Source organism: Cinclus cinclus, chromosome 2 (genome assembly GCF_963662255.1).
Source record: "Cinclus cinclus chromosome 2, bCinCin1.1, whole genome shotgun sequence".
Taxonomy (NCBI): domain Eukaryota; kingdom Metazoa; phylum Chordata; class Aves; order Passeriformes; family Cinclidae; genus Cinclus; species Cinclus cinclus.
In genome coordinates, this window is record NC_085047.1 from 51,009,214 (window position 1) to 51,033,007 (window position 23,794).

Here is a 23,794-nt window from a genome sequence, read left to right on the forward strand (position 1 = left end):
ATGTATGGAAACACATCTGGATCTGACATAAACAGTTGCAGACTGACTGGAAAAAGAAGGAAGAATTGCATAGTCACATCTAGTCAAATTGTAATCTAAACAGTTGTCTGAAAATTGAAAACTGGTACCTTTAATTTATATTGCTTATCCTGATGTGCTGCTTTCTGCATCCATCTAGAGGGCTGAATGGGACATTCCATCTTATTCCGTAGCCTGTTGTCTTTGATGCATGGTTCTAATCTCAGAATGGTTAAATTTAGTGGCAAAGCTTACAGCAGAGTAAGTGCAGGTTATTATCTAAGTAACTGAACTAGATTTGGGTGTGAACAATCCAAATATTTGGTTTAAAAAGAATTTTGCAGTGATTGCTTTAAGCAAGTATCCTTCATTCTAGTTTTCATTTTCCTATATTATAGCACAGAGCTCTGTTCTAATATATTGGTTCCATATATGATGACTGAATTTGTAATTCCTATGACAACTATGTTGAGCTGAATGCTTTCATATTACTCATTGGTACCCTTCACCTCACAGAGGTACCCTTTTCTCACAGACAAACTCACAATAGGAAAAACTATCCACCAGCCCATTCGTCTGGAAATACCTTCTGAAGCCATTTGAAGTACCTGAGCACTTGCAGTACCGTTCTCTTGTGAGGCTGTTTAAGGATCTTTCATTTTATATTTGCAACCATGGAACTGATATCTTTCAGCGCTGGAAGGAAAGAGGATCTTTCTTTAGTTTATCTTCTAGAAACATTTATTGTAATACCCATTAAATAATTCTGTAGCAGTTGCTTAATATCTTCTCCCAGAGGGAGCTACCTTTCTCTTGTTCTAGCCTGTTTGAAGTGACTTTTCTTGTGAATAAATTGGGTGAGATCTCCATATTATGCTCTGGAGACCACCTGTTCTTGTGGTTCACTCTTCTGTTGAGCCCACACTGTTCATACTCTTAAATGTGCAGAGCTTGGTAATTTCACCTTTCACCCATTCTGTAATTTCTGAGTCATTGTGTTCAGTCTCCGAGGAGCACCATATGAACCTTTTTGTACAGTGAACTGACTGACTTCCTTTGATTTTGCAATAACGTAACCTCTACTGCTTCTGGAGGGGCTAACAAAGTGCAAATGAAGTGGCCATGCTGGAACAGCATGCCCAGTGTGGTGGCTACCTATGCCAGCCTTTTTGAATGTTGCTGAAAGGTCAGTTTTTTTCCTGATCTCCACTCCCATTCCTGCACCTTCTTTAAAACTTGGTTAAAGGCTTAATCATATCTGCAAACATTGATACAGAATTCTGGGGAAGAATAAAACTCGCAAAACATTGCAGCTTATGTGAACTTGTAGAGCAAAGAACTTCTTACTATTTTTTCTCATTCATCTTTCTAAGGTTATTAGTCTATTCCTAAATATTTTTCTCTTTCATGTACCACTTGACCTGTTGGCTTAGAAGTGAATAGCTCCCAAAATTATGGCTTATATTTGTATAATTCACTCTTTCAGTGGTGTTTGAATCTGACTGTAGGTTAATGCATCATTTATTTATGAAATTACATGTATTTGATCAGCCTCTTATAAATTTTTTCATGATATGAATATTGCATAAAGCTAGAGCACAGTGGAATCCTGGGCCAGTAGATGCTTGTAAAATTGCATTGCTGCCCTGCAAATGTAGGGGGAAATTCTTCCCACCCTTGCCCTCATAACAAAATCCCAAAGACAGCATATACTAAATTTGTTCTGCCAGACTCTGGCATTTTTTGCTACAACAGGTGTGGTTTATGGTATAGCGGAATTAATTGCTCAAACTCCAACCATTACCCAGTAAATCCTTTTTTTTTATGATAGGCTTGACTGGAGCATCAGAAATGCCTCATCTTTGTGCAATTATTTTTTACTCTTCTAAGATTTTTCTGTGGTTTGGGGATATTTTTACTGCTTCTATGGTTGATGGTCTGGACTCAAACACTTTGCCATACTCCTGCAGTCTACTTTCTTTTGAGACTCTGATTGTGGAAAAGCCTCTACGTATTCATCTCTAGTTGAACTTCTGGAGTTTTTAGAGCAGCACCTTCATGCACCTCAGAAATAATTTCTGACTGCCAGTCTGCCAGCCTTTCCCAATGCTATGAACATGTTTTTTCCAAATCCAGTCTAATTTGATGTTTTTGTAATAATAGCATGACAGGGATCTCTTCCTGTCTGTCTTTTGGGAACATTAATTCGCACTCAGAATGTTCTGGTACCTCTCCAGGAGCAGTTGGGTCAATTTATTTTTAATCTGCTGGTGTGCCCAGGATAAGATTCAGGGTTAATTATTAACACCAGAGCATCAGAGCATCTGTTCTGGGTTCTTTAGATGCAGGGATGGTAGTAATGAGTAACCTGGGTTCTGTATTCTATAATATTCCTGCCAAACTGCAGGCTTTCTTCCAAGCTGGGTTTTTGGTTTAGCTAGTTAGATTGGGTCCAGCAAGCTGAAATCTTTTTGTCACTTCCTTATCTGTCAGGTACACATATTGATGATGGACTTTAGTCTTATTTGTGTTTACCTGTATCTCTTGCCAAGAAAGCTTTTCGTTCTAACACGCTATCTTGTTTGTTTAGCTTCTGCCAACCACTCAGACTTTTCAAAGCAATTTTCTTCATGTGCTTCCACTAAACCATCAGAAATACATTATTTCTCCCTGTGAAACACCTGGCTTAGCAAATTTAGAGAAGTATGTTGAGGGGCTGAATATGAACAGATGAATATTTGACTTCCCTGTATGCATCTACCAGAAAACTGGGTGATGCATCACACATAGAAACATGCTTGACATTAGTCACCTCTTCCAGAATTTTTACTCTTAAAAGTATTTGAGACATTGGATTTTTATGTTTATTTAGTGATTTTGATTCTGCATTTAACCAAAAGTAGCTTCTTTTTTTTTAAGACTGATGTCACTAAAGATTATGTGTGTTACTTTGTTTGTCCACCTCACTATAGCTTTGGAGAGCAACACTTTACATTTGGCTTCTGCCTTAGCGCAAGAAGAGTTGTGAATCCAGGGGCTTTGGATTCTAAAGCTGCGTTCTGTAGTTTGAGAGCTTCTGTGGGCAGTCTTCTTCTTGGTCCTCTGCTGGTTTTTACTCTTTCAATGCAGTTGGTACAAATTTTCATGAAACCACAGGTTTGAAGTCTTAATGGCTGCCTTCTCCTTGACTGTACTATTACAAAGACTGGTAGTTTCAGTTTTTAGCATTCACTTACTCCCAGTGCTCTGACTGGCCTTGCTTTATCACTATTATATATTCTATATATATTTTCGATGTATTGTTTTTATGTGAGTTTTATGAATTTCATATGCTTAATATTTTTTCTCACTGATGATTATAGCATCATTCTTTCCAACCAGAATGTGGCTTAAAATCCACTAGTGTTCCATTTGTTTCCCTGGCTAATGGTGTATTCAGTTGTCAAAAATGTTACCATCATTCCCATTACGTGTTTGCCCAAAGTCATGGTGCTTTTTTTATCCTCCTTGTTCATGTGTCTGACAAATATTTGCTCCTGCAAAGTGGTGGTGTCTTGGTTTGTGCTGTTTACTACAGCTTGTGCAGTTCTGTGTGCTTGCTTTTCTGGATTACAACTAAGTTCTTAATGTGTTTTCCCTTGTATCTATATTCTGTGTACTTGAGTATGATCATGATGATTGGAGCCTGGCCTGTCTTCCAAGAGGTTCATGTTTTGGTAGAGGACTTTGCAGGTCATTCTCAGTACTGGAGCTTTTGTATATTTATGTATCTCTAGCATGCCAAAAGCAATGTTGATGGCAATGATTTTATCTTGGTCTTCCCCTAAATACTGCCTGAGCACTGTGTCCCAGATTTCAAGTCTTTTATCTGTGACTATTTTAGTTCACTCCAGTGCTGCAAGATTGTCTCTAAATCACTCAAGAGTTCTGCACTGTACTTTTATCTTCTTTTTGTACTCTGTTTAAGAATCTCTTGTATCTTTAATATTCACATGGGTCACAACATTCCTTGAACTATTTTGGTGCAGTTCCATAATTAATCTTTTCTGTCAGAGGTGACGGAAAGTGATTAAACACATCAAGTGTCTCAGAAGCACTTGTCAGAAATAAAGCTATTTTTATCTTGTCTCCCATTGCTTCGCAAAGTCAAATGCTGCTTAATTCTTTTCCAGATGACCTTTATATTTTTCAGAGACTGTTTGCATCTCAGGAGACTTGAAACTGCTTTCCCAGCCCTCTTGTCTCTTGGTGCTTTAGTTTATTTGGACAGGATGTTGACTCCAGTGGTTGTGCCAGCCTATCTATGTGGTGAGTGGAGTGAAACAGGCACTTTTTCATCTCACTCTCTCATTTGGGCATTAAAAATGGCTTGAGTGAATTGTGGCCCAGAGATGTCCCTGCCTGCACTGCATGAGAAGTGCTTCAGATGCAGATGATGAAAAAAATGGGGTGAGATGAGTCTCTGCCAAAGAGTGTGTCCTGTGTTTGCACAGCCTCTGATGGTGCTGGTGGGATTTGCAGAGGACTCTCTGCAGTCCAGCTGCCTTCTCTCTATCTGGTGAGCCTGAGAGAGGTTTAACTCAGGGATTGTGCCATGACATCTCAGCTCTCTGTACTTCAAAGGAGAGGTTTCCTGCAGCAGCCACCTGACACAGTGGGATCCAGGGTGTTTTGTTTCCTTCCATCATGCTGTGGTCACTGTGTCTCCCTGCAGCATATCTGATAATGTTCATTATGGCTGTGCATACAGTGTATGAAGGTAAAAGCCTTCCAAGACTTTCATCTGCTCTAAAATTCAATAGCAAAGTGTAAAAATAACTGTTACCTGCTTTCTTATCTTCTGGGTTTGTTTTTTTCCCCTTCTGCTAATATTTTTGGAGTACCTGCAATGCATCCTGAAGCCTGTGGCTTAGCTTCATGCTTTCAGGCTACCTTCACCCTTTTATTCTCATGATAGCAAAGCTCTATTTTGCCTACGATGAAGAAAAATTGTATTCTATCTAGCCCACTGTGCCTTCAGACAAATACTTAATGCTTTTTTGGGTATTTGTCTGTAGAGGTAAGTATCACATCAAACAGAGGCACTTATTCTGTAGTTAATACCTGGTCTACAACTTGGGGTTTCTAGTTTAATTTTTATTTTTCTGTGCATATTTTAGTATCTCTGTTCCCAGTTCTTAAATGTGTGTGGCTGCCATAAATTCATTCATGCTCGTGAGGCATTCGAATGTTCCAGTGACTAGCACAGTGTGAAAAACATTGACTAATGTATATTGAGAAAGGAACTAGAACAGAGTGTAGTTCAGATGTGTGATCGATACTTAGAGCTGTAATTCTAGCAAATTTTACATGGATTGGTTATAGACTGAAAAATGTTCCCTTGGTGTTCTCTGTACCATTTACATAGCCTAATTCTACTGCAAGGTTGTTGAGATGGGTCAAAAATACTAAATCAATTGAAATGATCATCTGTGCTAATGTTGGCTAACAGCCTGTAAAAATAAAATTGGAACAATACATATTTGGAAAGGAATAATTGGGGAAAACCAGAGTAACTATATAACTAATATTTAAAAAAGTCATCTGCTTAATATATGAAGACGTTATTTTACTAGTTTGGAAATATGGGAAAGACTTCAAGTAATTTCTACATACCTATATCTGTTGCTCAGTATTAAGAATATAACTTGATTGTGAAAGAGAATGTTTACCCAAAGACTATAAGGTAAAAATGACTCAGGATCTAAGGGTGAAAAATTCATAAAATGTGTCATCCTTTTGTTGCAGCTTTTGATTAAAAAAATTATTTTTGATGATAGGGGTGAAAAAAACCACATTTTTCCCTTCCTGGTGCAAGGCATATTGGGACTAATACATACTAGATTTTCCCATATCATACATTCCCATGTCATTAATTTCCATGTCATTCATTCCCATGTCATTCAAATACTTATTTCCGTTTCAGAAGGGCTTTTGATGTGGAATTGAATAATGATGTTTTTGTAAGAAGTATATCAGCCCAGTTTCTACTAATCAAAACCCCTTTGTGCACCTTTTCCAATTAACTCTTCTCTTTGTATTGCTAAATCATAGGATCATAGAATCTTTTAGCATGGAAAAAAATCATCCTCTTTGGGCAGCCTTTGGCAGGGCTTGACAACCCTTTCTTTCAGTGATGAAGTTTTTACCACTATCCAATCTAAACCTTCCCTGGTACAACTTGAGGCCATTTCCTCTTGTCCTGTCACTTGTTACATGGGAGAAGAGACCAACCCCCACCTGGCTACACCCTCATTTTAGGTGACCCTAATGAATGATGAGGTTCTCCTTGTGCCTCCTTTTCTCCAAGCTAAACAGCTCCCTCAGTTGCTCCTCATCAGACTTGTGCTCCAGACCCTTCCCCAGCTCCATTGCCCTTCTGTGGACATGCTCCAGCACCTCAGTGTCCTCCTTGTAATGAGGGGTCTGGAACTGCAGCACAGGATTCAAAGTGTCACCTCACCAGTGTCATGTATAGTAACACTTTCCAATTCAGTTTCATTAATATGCAAAATACAGTTAAGATGCGAAGATAATTCATCTGAGCATGGAGAGCAAGGTATTAGTGCAATTTGTTTGTGAAATGAATGGTATTATTACTGGTTCAGAAGACACAGAATTTAAAATTGAGAGAACTTGTTCTGGAGGAATGAACACAAATTATGGAATTGTGATGTTCCCAAATAAAATTCATGATTTGCTCTTGTGAAGGCTGTGCGTCATCCACAGTGATACATATCAGTGCCAGACTCAGGAAGATTTTGATGATGGAATTCAGAGGTTTAGTCGGGTAAACAAATGTCTTTGTATTACTACATTGTCTTCTCATAGTGATTCTTGGACTATAGATCTGTCCTGCCACAGAGTGGACAATCTGTGACACAGTAGGATTTTGTCAGATTATGAAGCTTGTGTGCCTGTGTTGAATTACTTCTGCTATCACTGCAGGACTTTGGTAGGACCTAGCCCCTGCTATGGCATTGCAGGATTTTGTTTCTCTGCCATGGAAATGTGTTAAACCCTTTACAGGCTATTCAAGTCTCCTGCATGGAACTGACAGGTGTGACTTGAGTCTTCATTATTCTGGAGTGACAAGTAGTTGCCTGTGTTAAGGCAGCTGGTGGAGCCAGAGATCTCCATAGGCTGTAGTGGGGGCTTAGGCTCACATGTGGACAGTGGAATATAAGGTGTCTTCAGCTCAGAAGGATTCCCACTCTAGAAATAGGATTAATTTCCCTGAAGATAACTGTAGGTGCAAATTACCATTTGATGTGTTCTGTAGTATCTCAGGTGTCTCTGTGGAGCTAGGAGTTGCAATTTAGGGTTTATTGGGAGAGTCAGAAACTGTCTGAAATTGGGCTGGAAGTCTAGCTTGCTCTGAAGTGTCTAAAACTGTATTAAGCACCTAATTTTAGGCAAATGAATTCTCTTTCAGATTGCCATATAGGCTCTCTGCTTTGTCACTGTCTTCTTCCGTCTTTATTTCTATGCAGTTTTGACTGCTTCATTAATCTACATCCCCAGAGCCTGGGAACTTTAATGCACTGTTTTCTACATTTAACATTTTTTTAGTGGAAATAATATAATTCCATTTCATGCACACTCCAGAGGACAGACATTTAAATGGGCTTCTTCTTGCCACCTTTCATCTGCCTATAGAAAATGTTGTTTCTGAGCTGAGTAACAGGTTTTGTCTGTTATCAGTGGAGAGAGATGGACTCATAAAGAGCGACTCACACTTCATAACCTAGACAACAGTCTTCTCATTTTCTGTGGAGGCAGACCAGGTGATTTAGAAAGTAAAGTTGAGTGAGATGATCTCATGTTGCTACACTTCATTTTTTTTTGTTGCAGTGAGAGAGTAAACAGCACCTGGATATTCATGTAGAGGGGTAATCTGTAGAATTCTCTTTCTCCATTCTTCATGGTAGATACAAAGCTACTAAAATGCTGAAAGATCTCTCTGCACTGATAAGAAACAGGGAGGGTTGAGAGTTTTGGGGGCCACAGTCCTCAAGGTGTTCTGTAGGTGGGTAGCATACTTGCAAATGAAGATGACAGAGATGAAATTATGTGTTTGAGAGTGTGCATGGTGGTATCTTAACATTTGAGATGGTAAACTGGAGATAAGTCATGTCCAACAGAGGAAAAATATATGGCCCCTTTATGAGGGAAAATTTGGATGTGCAAATCTGAGTTGCAAGTAGTGACAAATTTGTTCCCAATGGCATTTTAAAAATCATATTTTAAGTGTTGGGTGTTGGTCCTCATGCATAATGTCTTGTTCTTTCCCGAGCATAACAGAGCTTTGGTGTGAAGCAAAATAAAGTCTGTACTTAGGTCAGCTCTCATTTTTGGCATGAGATTTTGACGTTGTTACTGTAGTTTCTCACGAGCTTCAAAACCCACTGTATTAATTCAGAGAGATGGTCAGGCTGCATCATGTTTATTGGAGCTCTTGATGTATTATAAATGAGAGCATCTCCACTGAAGTCTGCAACTGAGATCTTGATTCAGGTACGTACACATAGGTGTGGACTGTGATTCACAGTTTCTGAAAATGTTCTTTTTGGGTTTTGGTGACCACTCTGAAAGGGTATGGTCTAGTCTTCTCTACGACCTGTGTCAGATCTTTGCAGATGTTTTATATACCCCACAATGACACAAAGGCAGAAGGGGTTATTGGTCTTGCCTTTAGTTGTCCTTTACTTCCAATGATCTTTCTCCCAGCAGTGATAATTAAAATTCTGCTAGAGCAGTAAAATGGTAGAACTTGCTATTTTCCTGGGTAATTAACAATGTTGATGTCAAAAATTATCTTCCTAGTAATACTGGCAACTGGAAGTGATTGAACTTCAAAGCTTACATGGTAAGAGTGTGTGAAAATAAAACTTTAAACAACAGCTAGCAGTAAATTAATGATAAAATTTGCCAACGTGCCAACTGCATAGAGTGGAATTATACGGCTTTCTATGTGATTTATATTTCAGGGAAGGCTAAAAATGCATGTGACATTTTGATATATGTTCATTTGATTGGTGACTCTATGGGAAAAGTGGAGGTTCATATCATCACAGCGCATATGAACAAATACTGAGTGATGAGCCTCAAAATGAAAATGTAAACTGTTAGTAGAATTATTAGATAGGTTTTTATTCTAATGAATGGATCTCAGAATTACAGAATCACAGGATGGGTCAAGCAAGAAAGGACCACAGTGGTTTGTCTGGTCCAGCCTCCCCGCTAAAGCAGGGTCATGCTGGATCACATTGCGCAGAATTGTATCCAGACAGTTCTTGAATATCTCCAGTGGGAGAAACTCCACAACCCCTCTGGGCAGCCTATTCCAGTGCTTGGTGATCTGCACAGTAAAAAAGTTCTTCCTTACATTCAGGTGGAACTTCCTGTGCATCAGTTTCTGCCTGTTGCCTCTTGTCCTATAGCTCAGCACTGCTGAGCAGAGCCTGGATCCATCCTCTTGGCACCCTCCTTTGGATACTTACAGGCACTGGTGAGGCTGGACAGGCCCAGCTTCCTCAGCCTTTCCTCGTAAGAGAGATGCTCCAGTCCCCCAGGCATCCTTGTTCTTCTCCACTGGAGCCTCTCCAGGAGCTCCATGTCTCTCTTGTCCTAAGGAGCCCAGAACTGGACACGGCACTCCCCCAACCTACTAGCACTGCTCTTCCATCCTAATCCACCCCAGGACACCCATGGCCTTCTTGGTCACAAGGGCACTGCTGGCTCAGGGACAGCTTGTTGTCCACCAGGACCCCTGGGTCCTTCTCTGCAGAGCTGCTTTCCAGCAGATTTCCCCCAGCCTGTCCTGGGACATAGGGTTATTTGGTGCAGGACCCTGCATTTGCCTTTCTGGAACTTCAGACAGTTTTTCTCTGCACATCTCTCCAGCCTCTCTAGGTCCTTCTGGAGAGTTGCACAGAACTCTGTTGTATTGACCACTTTCTCACTTTTGTGTTGTCAAATCTCATATCTTTACCTTTTCATCAAAAAAGAAAAAAAAAGACAATTTCTACTAATGTATAGATTACAAGAGATGGATATTGATTCACAGAACAGTCAAAATTCTTTGATAAGCTAGGTTCAAAGAAAATATATGTTTTAAATTGTGAAGGGCTCTGGAGATAGAGTAGTTTAGATGTGCATATGCTCACAGTGTAATTCTGTGGCCACGTAAGCAGAAGTGTATGGTAAATTCTCTCTGGTTTTACTGATGTCAAGACTGCCACTGGCATATTATGTCCAATTCTGCTTCTGCAGTTAAAGACAGATGATGACAAATTGGAATAGAATCAGAGGAGAGCAGTGAGAGTGGTTAAAGAGCTTGAAGGTAATGCCTGAAGATAATGCAACGCTTCAGGAACTTAATCTATTTAGCATTCAAAGGGAACATCAAGAGACTGTTATAACTGACTATGTAAGATCTCAGGAAAGAAATTTGGTACAAAATATGTTCTTACAGTAAAAGATAAAATTATACCAAGACAAGTGATTAAATTCTGATTCTAGGTGTAAATAGTAAATTTTAATACATTAAATTGAATTATTGGAATAATTTTTCAGGACCTGTGGCAATTTTTTTTTTCACCAGACTTTCTAAAGTCCAGATAGGTAGTTCTATATTCCTATACTGTGTGTTCTGATTCAAAGAGTACTAAGTTCAAAGGTGTTTCTTTGTTTTGTATTGTTTCAGAGTTTTGGACAGTACTTAAGATTCTTCTTTATATATCCATGAATCTGCAGATAAAGTGATATTCCTGCAATGACAGTCTTTTTTGAAGAATGTTTGGTTAAATGTATTTTCATTTTTGTAAATACTGGCAGTATGTCTGAACTCAATAATAGAAGTTAATAAAGCCAGAATGGTGTTCAGTGCCTGTAATAATATCTCATGGAAAATGAAGATGCTCTTTTCCCCAGCCAACTAGCAATTTCTGGTTGATACATGGTATTAATATGGTATTAAGAGGTAATTTAGGTTTTGTAAACTATTGATGAATGAATATGACTGAGCTCCAGTACTTGAGAATAATTGTGTTACTTAAAATGGATTTTTTGGTCCATTAATTACAGCCTTTCTTTTCAACAGGCCCATGCTAAGGTCTGGCATCTCTACAATGACCATTTCCGTCCAGCTCAAAGAGGAAAAGTGTCCATTGCCCTTAGCTCCCACTGGATAAAACCCCAGCATATGACTGAAAAGAACATAAAAGAATGCCAAAAATCCCTTGATTTTGTGCTTGGCTGGTTTGCTAAGCCCATATTTATTGATGGTGACTATCCAGAGAGCATGAGGAGCAACCTCTCATCTCTGTTGCCTGAATTCAGTGAGGCTGAGAAGAAGTATATCAAGGGAACAGCAGACTTTTTTGCTCTTTCTTTTGGAGCTACCTTGAGTTTCCAGCTTTTGGACTCCCACATGAAATTCCAGCAGTTGGAATCAATAAGCCTGAGGCAGCTCCTTTACTGGATAAACAGTGAATATAACAACCCCCAAATATTCATTGTGGAGAACAGCTGGTTCGTTTCTGGTACCACCAAGAAAGATGATGCCAAATATATTTACTATCTCAAGAAGTTCATTATGGAAACTTTAAAAGGTAGGATGCACTTTGTATTAATGAATTCTTGAAAAAATCATACTGCAGTATAGCCTACAGAGGTGTGTTGAGGCACCAGTCTGTGAACTGATTTTCATATTTAATATTCGTCTTGGCACTTGTGAAATGAGACATCAAATCCCTTTCCTGGGTTTGTTTTTTATCTTGAAGAACTCTCTTATCTGCAGGTAGCATTTGGTGAGCTTGATGCTGCTGTCCTTGAAGTCAGTAGGGAAATTTCTACTGCCTTTGGTAGGAGGAAGAGCAAGACATAAACTATATTCTCAGTGACCTTAGGAGAATTTTTTGTGCTATTTTTATATATTTTCTGCTATTCCAGAAACCTAATTATTGCAGATAAATTAAAAGGTGAATAAATACCTGGGCCTGTGGATCCAGTATAAAAGGATGGAAACAAAGCAGTAACTAGCTGTTGCAAGCACGGTATCTATAGTTTGCATAAAGTCAGATGAAGAGCTCATCTTCATAGAGGGGTCATAGTCCAATTACTCCTATTTCTGCTTAGATTTTAAATTGCTGGAAATGCATACATGGATCTGCCTTTTAATCATAGCTGGCTGGAAGCAATCTCAATTTACAAAGTGTCTTTTGTTTTGTTGTATCACTCAATAAATAATAATAACAGCAACAACAGTATAACAGACTTGTCGTAAGATACTGGCACTTGACTAAGCTTTTTATAGTAAAAAAAAGAACAAAGCAGAGGCAGGCTGGGTCTGCAGAAGGGACTTTGGTATCATTAAAATGGGAAGTATTGCACCCAGATCTTCTGTTGTTAGAATCTGCAAAATCCAATGTAAATACCAAAGTTCCTTATGCAATACCTTGGGGAATTTAGCTGAGAAAGATACAAAAAAGGCATCATGCTGTCTGTGAGCAGAGTTATTGGACAGCATTAAAAACCAAACACAAAGGCACAAGCTTTCTCTCTGGAAGATGTAGATATGCCTATCCAGTGAAGTTAAGCACTGTAATATGAAGATTTTTGGGGTATTTGCCATTACATTTACTCCAGTGGTGAAGGGAGAGTAAAATGACACTGGAGCTGTAGCACTGAGAAGCAAAGATGATAAATTTAGACATAGCATAACTGGGATGTTGCTCCTTGCTAGATCTTGCCAGTGTCTGTGCCTGGTTGTGTGTATGCACTGGTTCAGACAGAACTGCTTATTTCTGCATCTAGTTTAACAAGTAAATGTACTCCAGTTGGTGCAAGCCTGTAGAGTAAAAAAATGACTTGGTGTTGAGGGCCAGGTGTCCACACTGTATGTATTCCCATTTCTGGATTAATTTCACCCCAAAGGAACTCAGGCCATGCATTCTGAGTCCACTGTGTGATGTGAACTCAAGCATGATGAGGGAGATTTGCTCAAAAGTGTGCTCCTGATTTCGCTTGAAGTGCTGATGTAGGTGTCCATTCTGATACTGCATGCTATAGACAAGCTCTATACATTTTTTTTAGATTCATTTTTAAATTTTCCTTTGAGAAAGGATATTTATTTGGGAAAGGATATTTATTTGGGATTCACAGCTGTATTTGCTATTTTTTTCCCCCCAGGCAGCATTTAGGGTTGATTAGAGTAAATAGAGCAGTAATATAAAATTGTTAAATATTAATTAGAGGTGCTAATTGGTTGGAGATTTCTTCTCCCATGTGTGGGTATCTCACCACTTACTCTGGGGTCATATTCACTTCCCTTCTCTGTCTCTGGTGCAACAAACAAATGGATTGTGCCTTGTAAAGCAGAGCGTGTTGCCTGGGAGGGCATCCAAGCTCCTCTGGGTCATGTTGACTAATGGAGGTCAGGTCACTGTCTGGGGAGTTACCCAATCTGAATTCAGAGTCTTAAGCAGAAAAGGAACAGCCAGGCCCCTGACAAGAAGGACCAAGATATTCTCAGGTATGTCCAGAGGCAAAATACAGATTTTGGGCACCTTCAGATGGAAGCATGGGCTGAAGCCTTTGCACACCTCTCCTTCAGGCACTGGGGTTGGAGAGCCACTGAGCAGAAGGTTTTAAAGAACTGTATTTGATACTTAAGGGTCTGCCATGTTTCTTGCATGACTTCTGTACTGTTGAGCCAAACAGGGCATGAGCTGAACTGCTGTTTAATTTTTAACCCAGTTGTGGCAAAGTTCTGGTCTGTACAGTGCCATACTTGTAGGTGTGCTCTGGGGGATTGCTCAAATCAGGTGTCACTTGCAGTGGTATGGACAAGGCCACTCAGTTTCAGAAGCAAGGACAGTCTAGATTCCAGTCAGCGCTGTTTGGTCACCAACAAACGTAAAAGGAAAAAAGAGACATATACAGAAAGAAATGAAGAAAAAAGAGAAGAAAAAAGAGAAGAAAGAAGAGAAGAGAAGAGAAGAGAAGAGAAGAGAAGAGAAGAGAAGAGAAGAGAAGAGAAGAGAAGAGAGAAAGAAAGAAAAGAAAAGAAAAAAGAAAAGAAAAGAAAAGAAAAGAAAAGAAAAGAAAAGAAAAGAAAAGAAAAGAAAAGAAAAGAAAAGAGAAAATAAATACATTAATTTTCATTGTGGTTTCCCAGTAATACGCAATCCATGTGGGACACAGTGTTAGAGACTTCCAGACTTTTTGGAACTTCCAAACATTTTTCGAGTTGCTTCTTTCCTAGGTGACACTTAAAAGTTAATACATTTTTTAAAAAGGATTTGAGGAGGATTTTTACTAGCTGCTCAGGAAGTGTGGGAGTGCTGTGTGATGACTTAGAGAAGAGTGAGATGCTGTTTGAAGAAGTTCTTACTGAAACTGGTTCACACAGTGAACCTGTACTGGCTTTTACTCTGCTGTATGGCAGATGTCATCATGGGTGCATGCAGAGGTTAGAAAAATAGTGATATTTGCCAAACACAAAAGAATGGTGCCTTTAGGAGGAGAAGTATTCCATTTCCTTAGACATTTTCTCATGACCTCTGTCAAAGACTGGGCCAAATTTGTTGCTTATTTAACCGCATTGTTCCTTTAATTGATTCAAACAGGGTTACAATCAAGAATCCATGTGGTCCCTCATAGCTGATTGTAATGAGGTACATTAGCAGGAAATTAGGATCTTGTTATTCTGCTTGCCTGAAATAACACTTTCAATGTTACTAGGCTGGTAAATATTATGTTCAGTCAGTATCCAGTTTGGGCTGACAGAAAATGGTGAGTAATAAGGATAAACTTTGCTGGCTGCAGAGCCAAACACCAGTTCAAAAGAACACTTAAGAATGTGCTTAAATGCACTGCTGAATTAGGGTGGGTCTAATTATGTAATTAGAATAAGCACACTGCTTTGTGCTTTCCTGGAGCTGAGCCTTGCTCAGGAACATTTTGCTGAATCTCAGTGTTTAATACAGCTAAAAGTGAGTATCATGTGGAATCTTATAATAATGCTGGTAAAACTAACAGATGCCAGAAGATCCTGACATTGACCTTCAAAGCATGTGGTGATTTTAGAAGTCAAACACTTGACCTAGAACATGCACATATTTTTAGAAACCCTTAAGTATTTGAGCTGTAAAATGCCTGCCATAAAAGATGTGAAGAGGCAGAATTGCCAAATAAACAGTCTTTCTGTATTATCACTTCTACTTGGAGTCTGTGGTAATAAAAATTCATGTGCACACCAAACGTGCTGTGAGGTTTTTTCTCAGTATGTATTTGGAGTAGAGGGGAGGAGATGAAAAGCAGTGTAACTTTTGTTTGCCTGCAGAGTAGTGCTGCAGTAACAGCTACTCCGGAGTGAGCTGCAGTGCGAGCAGAACAGAGGGCAGTGCAGGGCAGTCACCGGATCCGTGGCTGCAGATGGCTCAGGCTCTACTCTGAGCCTGAGGTTTGGCATGTCTGATGAGCAGCACTGCTCAAACCATTGCTGCACGGCTTCTCTTTCTAAATCTCACTGCTTTAAAGCCAAGCAGGCACCTGTGCTGCCTTCTACCGCAATCTGGCAGCTCAAGAAGTGCAGCTGAAATATGTTCCCTGAATAAGCTTTGACAAAGGCCATGAGTTACTTAGCTGACCTGTTGCATTGCTCTTACACACTAATGCTGCAAGCATTGCTGATAGGGTGTAATCTGCAGAGGAAAAATGAGCACCCTGATAAGTTTGGGTTTGTTCTTTCTTCAGCTATCCGGTACGATGGAGTTAATGTGTTTGGCTACACAGTCTGGTCCCTCCTGGATGGCTTTGAGTGGCATAGGGGCTACAGCATTCGACGTGGATTGTTCTATGTTGATTTTCAAAGCCATGACAAGAAGCTGATGCCCAAGTCTTCTGTCTTGTTCTATCAAAAGCTGATAGAAAAAAATGGCTTTCCACCTTTGCCTGAAAACCAGCCCATAGAAGGTGTTTTTCCCTGTGGCTTTGCTTGGGGAATTGTTGACAACTACATTCAGGTGAGTCTGATAATAAAGCTGACAGGCTGTCCAGCCAGATCAGTGCACAAGTTCACAGTGACGTATTTGCTAAATTGAGTGTCCTTGCCACACTCCATGTGTGTATTACCACAGCGCTGCAAGGAGACGGGTACAAGGCTTTTGTGCTAAGTACTGTGTCTTTGAGTCTTCACCAGACTTCCTGTGTGTGACCAAGGAGAACCAGTCCGATTGAGACACTATAAGTAATGTTTCAGAAAAATGTGGGGAAATGGGAAGTAGTATGATAGTTGTTTTACCCTGAACGTGTGTGATCAGTTATGGGAAGTCAGTTCTTTTCAAAGGGAAGTAAATTAAATCTGCTAAACTGCAAAATACATTTTAGAAAACTTCCTGAAAACTCCTAAAACTCCAGTGGCATGTTTCTACATCCTATACATATACATCCCGGTACGGTTCTTAGAGAGATTTCATATAAAAGGGAGTGGGTGATATTAGATTTAAATGAAGTTTCTGTGTTCCTTCTATTTCATTTTATGTCATACTGTGTCTGATGAGGGTCTGCATTGCCCTTGCATAGAACCTAGCTAGTTCATGGCCCTCAGTCTTTATTTCAACTGATTTGATACTTTGGGAGAATTTTTCAAATTCTATGACTTTATAACTTGAGTAAAAATCATACCTTAGTTATGATCACTTTAACTGCTGGGCTCTGTAATTCTCTGATACTATTTTGGGTGCAGAGCTTCTCTAACCACAGTAAAGAGGTGCAAATTCAAAGCCAAGGCTTCATCCAAGAATAGAGTTTTTAGTTTATATTTTCCACAAAGGCAGAATCTTTCTTAAGGCTAGAATGTGAGGAGCTTGTTTGTTTTTTCTCACTCCAAATGTAAGACTTGGCTTTGTTCTCTTGAGAAATACTGCAGCCTCCTTACCTCATGCACCGATTTCCAAGAAAATTCAAGTCATCCTCCTAGCTCTCAGCTAGATTAAGAATTGGAAATGGAATTGCTGCTTTTGGAGTCAATAACAACTATAAAGTTGCAGAGTCAGTCAGCCTACAACAGCTAAAAAACACCTCTCCCATCCTCAAAATCTTCAAAGCTGAATATTTTCGTTTCAGAAGGCCATTCAAACATTTTGTGCTGTAAGGCTTAGGTAGTTTGATTTGTAGATGCATCACAGTGGAAAAACTGTTTTGACAGCATTCCCACAGTATTAGTGGCAATGCATGCTTTAGTAATCTACAAGGGACAATTCTCCAGGAAAGCAATTTCCCTCACACATGCTGTTTTTTATTACTTTCTTCTATAAGCACAGTACTGACCTCTCCGGAGAAAATAGCAACTGATTTTCAGCAGCTTCTTTTATACAGTCTGCAGAGCCTCAGCTACAAGTTGAATGCTGGTTGTAGGCTGACATCTGCTTTTCAAGCAGAGGGCAGGACAAGGAATCTGAACTGGTGGAAACCACACACCAAAGATTCAAAAGAAAGAGAAAAGGACAAATAAAAACCATGGTGACACTGTGCTGTGATTTGGGTCTAGAAAGAATCACACAGAGTATGAATGAGGAAATTTCACACTGTGCATTATTATAAGTAGTTTAATTTTGCATTTTCTATTCCTTACTGTGCTGGTGATTTTCATTAAAAAGTGAAAGTATAATTCTGAGCAACCCTGAGAAGCTCATCTAGTACTGTGTTACTGTGTATCATACAGGCAGTTCTGACATCTGAAACCTTCTCAGAATTGCATTTTCTGTTGGAGTAACATATAGTAGGTTTACTCAGAGGCCCAAAAAAATTGATTCAGACATCAACAGCCTGGTGAAATAACTTGGAAATTACTTCAGTATGAATTAAATTAAAAAGGATGTCTTCAGCAGGAAAGAAAAATTTTGCTTGTCAACTGAATTTTTGCTAGAAATCAACTGGAGAGCATTACTCATCTTTCATCATAGTCACGAAAAGAACAGAACAGAGAAATGGTGTTGTGTTCATTATTTATTTTCCTGCATTCAGGGAGTGGTCCTGAAACAGACTGTACTGGGTAATTTACAACAGTCTCTGTAAACACTCTTTAATCTTGAAAGAAAAACATTTTAAAAATTACTGTAGTCTTCATTGATGATCTCCTTCTCTGGAGATCTGTTGCAGGTTTAGTGCCTTATCCCTGAGCAATGCCTTGTTTCTTTTGGAAACTGGAACAGGCTAGAGAAGACAAAAACACGATGACCATTAGCATAAGGTTGTTTGGAAAGTAGAGTGAAAATGATACATAGATTTGGTACTTTTCTGGTATATTTTAATTTGTTACATTTTTTTCACTTGTTAACAGAAAAGTCATTCATTCATATGAGCCCGAGATGCCAGTGTCAGAGATGCTGAATGCAATGCTTTGACTTAGGATATTCTTTCACTAGGCTGTGCCTGATGGTTCTGAGGTTCCCACTACCTGGAACAAGCAGTTTGAATCTGGTGTGCTTCTTGCTTTTCCCAGGTAGACACGACACCTGCCCAGTTCCTTGACTCCAGTGTTTATGTGTGGGATGTTCACCAGACGAAGAAGCTCATTAAAGTGGATGGAGTTTACGCCTCAAAGCGCAAGCGTCACTGTGTTGACTTCGCTGCTATCAGGCTCCAGATCTCTCTTCTGCAAGAAATGAGTGTCACACACTTCCATTTTTCACTGAAATGGTCTTTAATCCTTCCTTTAGGTAACCTTTCTCTAATCAATCACACACTTGTACATTACTATCAGTGTTTTGCTAGTGAACTTCTCAGAGTTAACATAACTCCTGTTGTTGCTTTATGGCAACCTATGATTGAGAATCAGGAGCTTCCAGTTTCTCTTGCCAAATATGGGGCTTGGGAGAACACAGAAACTGTTCAGGCTTTTGTTGAGTATGCCAGATTCTGCTTTACAAATCTTGGGGACCATGTCAAATTTTGGATCACCATGAATGAACCATCTGTGAAAAACCTGACATACACAGCAGGGCACAACCTTTTGAAAGCCCATGCAAAAGTCTGGCATCTTTATGACAAAGAATTCAGGAGATCTCAGAAGGGCAAAATATCTATAGCTTTGCAAGCTGACTGGGTAGAACCAGCTTGTCCCTTTTCCAGGAATGACCAAGAGGTTGCTGACAGAATTTTAGAGTTTGACATTGGCTGGCTTGCAGAGCCCATCTTTGGGAATGGAGACTACCCAGAGGTGATGAGAGCGTGGCTTCACCGGATAAATGGCGTTGACCTGTATAATTTCCACTTGCCTTACTTCTCAGAAGATGAAAAGAAGTTAATACAGGGCTCATTCGATTTTTTTGCCTTGAGTCACTACACTACTACCCTTGTGGGCTCAGAGAAAGAAGATGCAGTAAAATATGACCACTACCTTGAAGCTCAAATGATCAATGACATCACATGGCTTCACTCTCCCAGCAGAGCTGCAGTAGTGCCCTGGGGACTGCGTAAATTGCTCAAGTGGGTGAAATCAAAGTATGGCGATGTCCCAGTTTATGTTATGGCTAATGGAATTGATGATGACCAGAATATGGTGCACGATAAGCTCAGAGTGTATTACATACAGAATTACATTAATGAAGCTTTAAAAGGTAAGGAACCACAGATGGTTTATATGTCACAAATCCCACTATTAGTATACACTGTGTGATAGAGTATGTTTAGCTTTATAAGACATGTTCTCTGTAAAATATACCATTAATTAAATGTTACTACAGTGTAACAGGTAATTTTCCCCTTGATTTATGATTGACTGGTGTTATTAAACATCAGAAAGACTGACCTTGCTTATATTCTGCATGAGACATCAGAAGTTTTTTGTGGATTCAAATAGAAGTTACGTGAGTAGCTCCACATGTATTTAGTCAGATTTTCATCGTATTGCACTTCTACTGTTTTGCTTTGTTGCTTCTCTCCACCAATGTGCCTCAGGGCTGGGTATGAGTTCTGTTCCTCAGTTGTCCCTGTATTTTATCCAAGAGTAGTCTTATCCAAGAGTGATCTTCATAATAATTCAGCTGTCTACCTCATTATTCCATTTCCTGGACTGTTTCCTGCTATTCAGAACACATACCAGTCTCTGTCTCAAAGATTCATAAATTAGAAGGCAAAAAGGAGGCATTTTGAGTCATCTTGTCTTACAGCACATGCTGTTTTTTCAGAAAAACATGAGACTCAAATGAGGTAATTTTTAACTGATGAAGAATTTGGCACCTCACAATGTGTGTATAGATATGCATATAAATTTCACATCTACTATTAATTGCTCTAGCTTTGGCTTTAAGCAATTTGTTGTGCATTTCCACATGTATTTTACCTATGTAGGTATTTGCAGACACAAGACTAGCTATCTCTCATTTATCTCTTTGATAGGTAATAAAAAGCTCTTTGTGTCCATTACTATAAAGCATCATTTCAAAGCTCTGAGTTATTAAGTTTTTCCCTGTATGCTGGCATTCCTCATGAGAGGGGTAAACCCAGACTTGTGCACATTGTTCCTGTCACACTTAGGCAGGTATAACATAACCTTTTGTCCTCCTCATTTCTACATGCAAGAAGGCTGTTGGCCTTCTTGGCTATGGCAGCAGGTTGATTACGCAGATTCTGTGGCGATTTACTGACATTTTAAACTTAGTTACAAATTCCTGCCCCCCATTCCAAGCAGGACTGCCTCTTCAAAAGTAGGTCTCTTCTTGTTCTTTGATGTCTTCACATTTGGTCATGTTCAAATGACTGCTGCTTGCTTGTGCCAACCTTGCTACACTAGCTAAGTTATGTCTCTAATCTTTGTGATACTTGCAGACTGTGAGAAATAGTTTTACATTTATTTCAGGTTGCCTATATATTTAAGATCATTAAATCTAAAAGTGCTAAAAGCCAAGCTCCATGACCATGGTAGAAACATACACTGTGACACTTACTTACCTGCAATTACATTTCTAGATTTACTTCTAGTTCTATTACTTCTTAATTCTACTTGAGACCAGTGGAAATCTGTTTATTATAGGCTTCCCTTGACCTCATAACATTCTATTTTCTTGTTCCAAATGCCATATAATACCAAGTCATTTGCCTTGTGAAGCTCTAAGTATATAACATCAAACATCATTACTTTTATTGATGTGCTGATCTCAGAATAAAAGATGTCAAGTTATTTTGGCAAAGTTTATTTATCATAAAGCTAAGATGATTGACATTAATCATGTATTATCTCCTAAATTTCATATTTATCAAGCTTTGCATCATCTGTTCCACTCTATTGATAGGTAGTGAAGGATGGCTGGCAGTTCCTGTCCACTTCATTAACTATTGGCTTTAACTTCTTCCTCTGTAATTTCTACCTCTTTTGCAAATTACTGAACATCAATGTTAAGTGCCCAAGAGTTCATTCTCCAGCATGTTGTAGCACTGGATGCATCTTTTATTAATCTATAGTTAAAAATCACATTTTGGCTATATTTGGACTTGTGGTTTTAAACTTGGGGGTTTTTTTTCTGTATTTCTTGTCTCCTTGGGACTCCTGTTTTCAAAGTGTCTGTGGATATGGGCTTTTCTCCCAGTTCCCATTAGCAAGAACACCTACAGATGCCTCTGTTTTTTACAAAACTTTGCCCTTTTAAATGTTCTTGTACCACTGTCCCCCAGTAACTTCTTTCTCCCTCTTCTGTCCAGCCTGCAAATAGCTTCTGTGTTTTTCAGGTTAACCTATTTTCTTATCTTTTCACCTTCTTTGCGATGGATAAATATGTCTCTGCTAACTAGCCATAGTACTTTTTCTAAAGCTTAATCTCCCCCTCTAGACACCATACACTTCTCCATAGCGTTTGGTCCATCAGCTTTTCCATTTTTTCTTCTCCCTCTCTGATATTGCACTTTTTTCCCCATCTTGTCATTACATAACCTTGGCATCATGACTGATTCAGGTTTCTCCAAGACTTGCATTTCTTTTTTCGCAAGACCTTGTGCAGTAACTGAGATGAATTAGAAATCTTGTGTCCTTACCTCAGTGTCACAATGTAGAGGCATGTATGCCCTGGCCTTAAAATCCTTATTCTGACTTCTTCCTCCAGCTGGGTTCAGGCACTGCATGTGGAAATTTTTGTGCGTGTAATTGCTCACCTGCATTGTTCCAGAGGAGCCTGCACGTTTGTGCATATAAATGATTCCAGCATACAGTACGGGACCGTATTTTTAAGTGCTTTGTACTCTGTTTAAGTACATATTTGCCAATTGAGAACAAAGAACAGCAGTAACCATTTATGTAATGCCATTAAGTCCACCTGCAGTTCTGCAAACACAACTAATTATCCTCAGCAGCAGCTCTGTTAAAGGGCAGGTAAATATTTCATTTTACACATTAAAGGTAGATTAGAGATGCTGAAGTCTTGTATATGGCTTCAGAAAGATTTGTTTCCAGAAGCATATGAGAATTTACTTCTGTGTTCATCTCCTTTAATTTGTTAAAACACGGATTTTGAGTTATAAACTATTATAGTTTGTGTTTACTATCTTGGATTGATTGATGGCTCAAGGTTAACACTGCAGCTGCTGCACCTCTTCCAGTAGCTGAGTTAGCAGTATGGATTGTGGACATATTCTCAGTAAAGACTAATACAGGTCATCTTGGATCAGAAGCTTGTTAATAACAAGAGAGGGCAGTGATTTGCATAACCTTTCCCCTCGCACCAGTGATATCCCAGTACACGACCTCAGTGTGGCTGTGCAATTCTTCTGGTGTCACTGTGCCTTTGCTAGTGAGAAGTGCAGCCTGACATCCTCTGTTTCTTGACTGTCCCCATCGGGACATGCCCTGCAAGGGAGAAGGAGCAATCAGAGAAACAGGCTGCAGAAAACTAGGGGCAGGAAACCCAAAAATTATATTCTTTCATACATAACAAAGAGAACCATCTTTTCATGATAGGCTCCATGCTGATCATTAAACACAGTCAATCACAGCTGTGTTTACCAAGCACAAGGAAATAAATTGCAGGATACTCACAGATCACGCTGTTTGGCAGTGGCTGACAGATTCTTACTTTTTATGAGAAACATTTAACAGATGTACATATACCTTACCTAATTTTGGAGCGGAGAAGTACAGATGTACTTCTGCCCCTCCTTTACATATGGTACATATGGTACTGCTCCTGAATGCAAAGTGACATTGACTCATTTCTTCAAGCCTTTGTTTTCTTTTGCAGCTTACACCTTGGATGACGTGAACCTTCAAGGATATTTTGTCTATTCTTTTAATGACAAGACTGCTCCTAAGTATGGTCTCTACAGCTACATTGCAAATCAATACAAACCAAAGCCTTCTCTGAAACATTACAGAGAAATAATTGGCAATAATGGTTTTCCTGGTTCTGAAACTCCTGAGTTGTTGTGTCTGGAGGAGGTTGCCTTGTGTCCTGAATGCCACTTCTTCCGAACAAGAAAATCGTTATTAGCCTTTGTCTCTTTCATATTTGTTGCTTTTATTGTTACTATATTCTTCATTACTTACTACTCCAGGAGGGTAGAAAGAAGGTATAAATAGAGCTTCTCATTTGAATACATCACTTACCGTGCTTTTTCTTGCATCCCCTTGGGAAATCTGAAATAAGAATGCACAATGCTGTGATTGCTTCAGCATTAGGAAGGCATTTACATTGCCTGATACTGCAGGATATTGACAGTGAGAAGCAACTGCTTGCATACG

General features: G+C 39.3%; 1 protein-coding gene across 1 annotated transcript in view; it reads left to right on the top strand.

Moving 5' to 3' along the window:
- Positions 1 to 23,632, top strand: part of KL (klotho) — a 41,582-nt gene extending 17,950 nt beyond the window's left edge. Inside the window, exons 2-5 of the mRNA XM_062514701.1 lie at positions 11,162 to 11,672; positions 15,820 to 16,088; positions 18,569 to 19,685; positions 23,295 to 23,632. Coding sequence (XP_062370685.1) covers positions 11,162 to 11,672; positions 15,820 to 16,088; positions 18,569 to 19,685; positions 23,295 to 23,632 — 2,235 coding nt within the window. The remainder of the gene's footprint in view (positions 1 to 11,161; positions 11,673 to 15,819; positions 16,089 to 18,568; positions 19,686 to 23,294) is intronic.
- Positions 23,633 to 23,794: the final 162 nt, after the last annotated feature.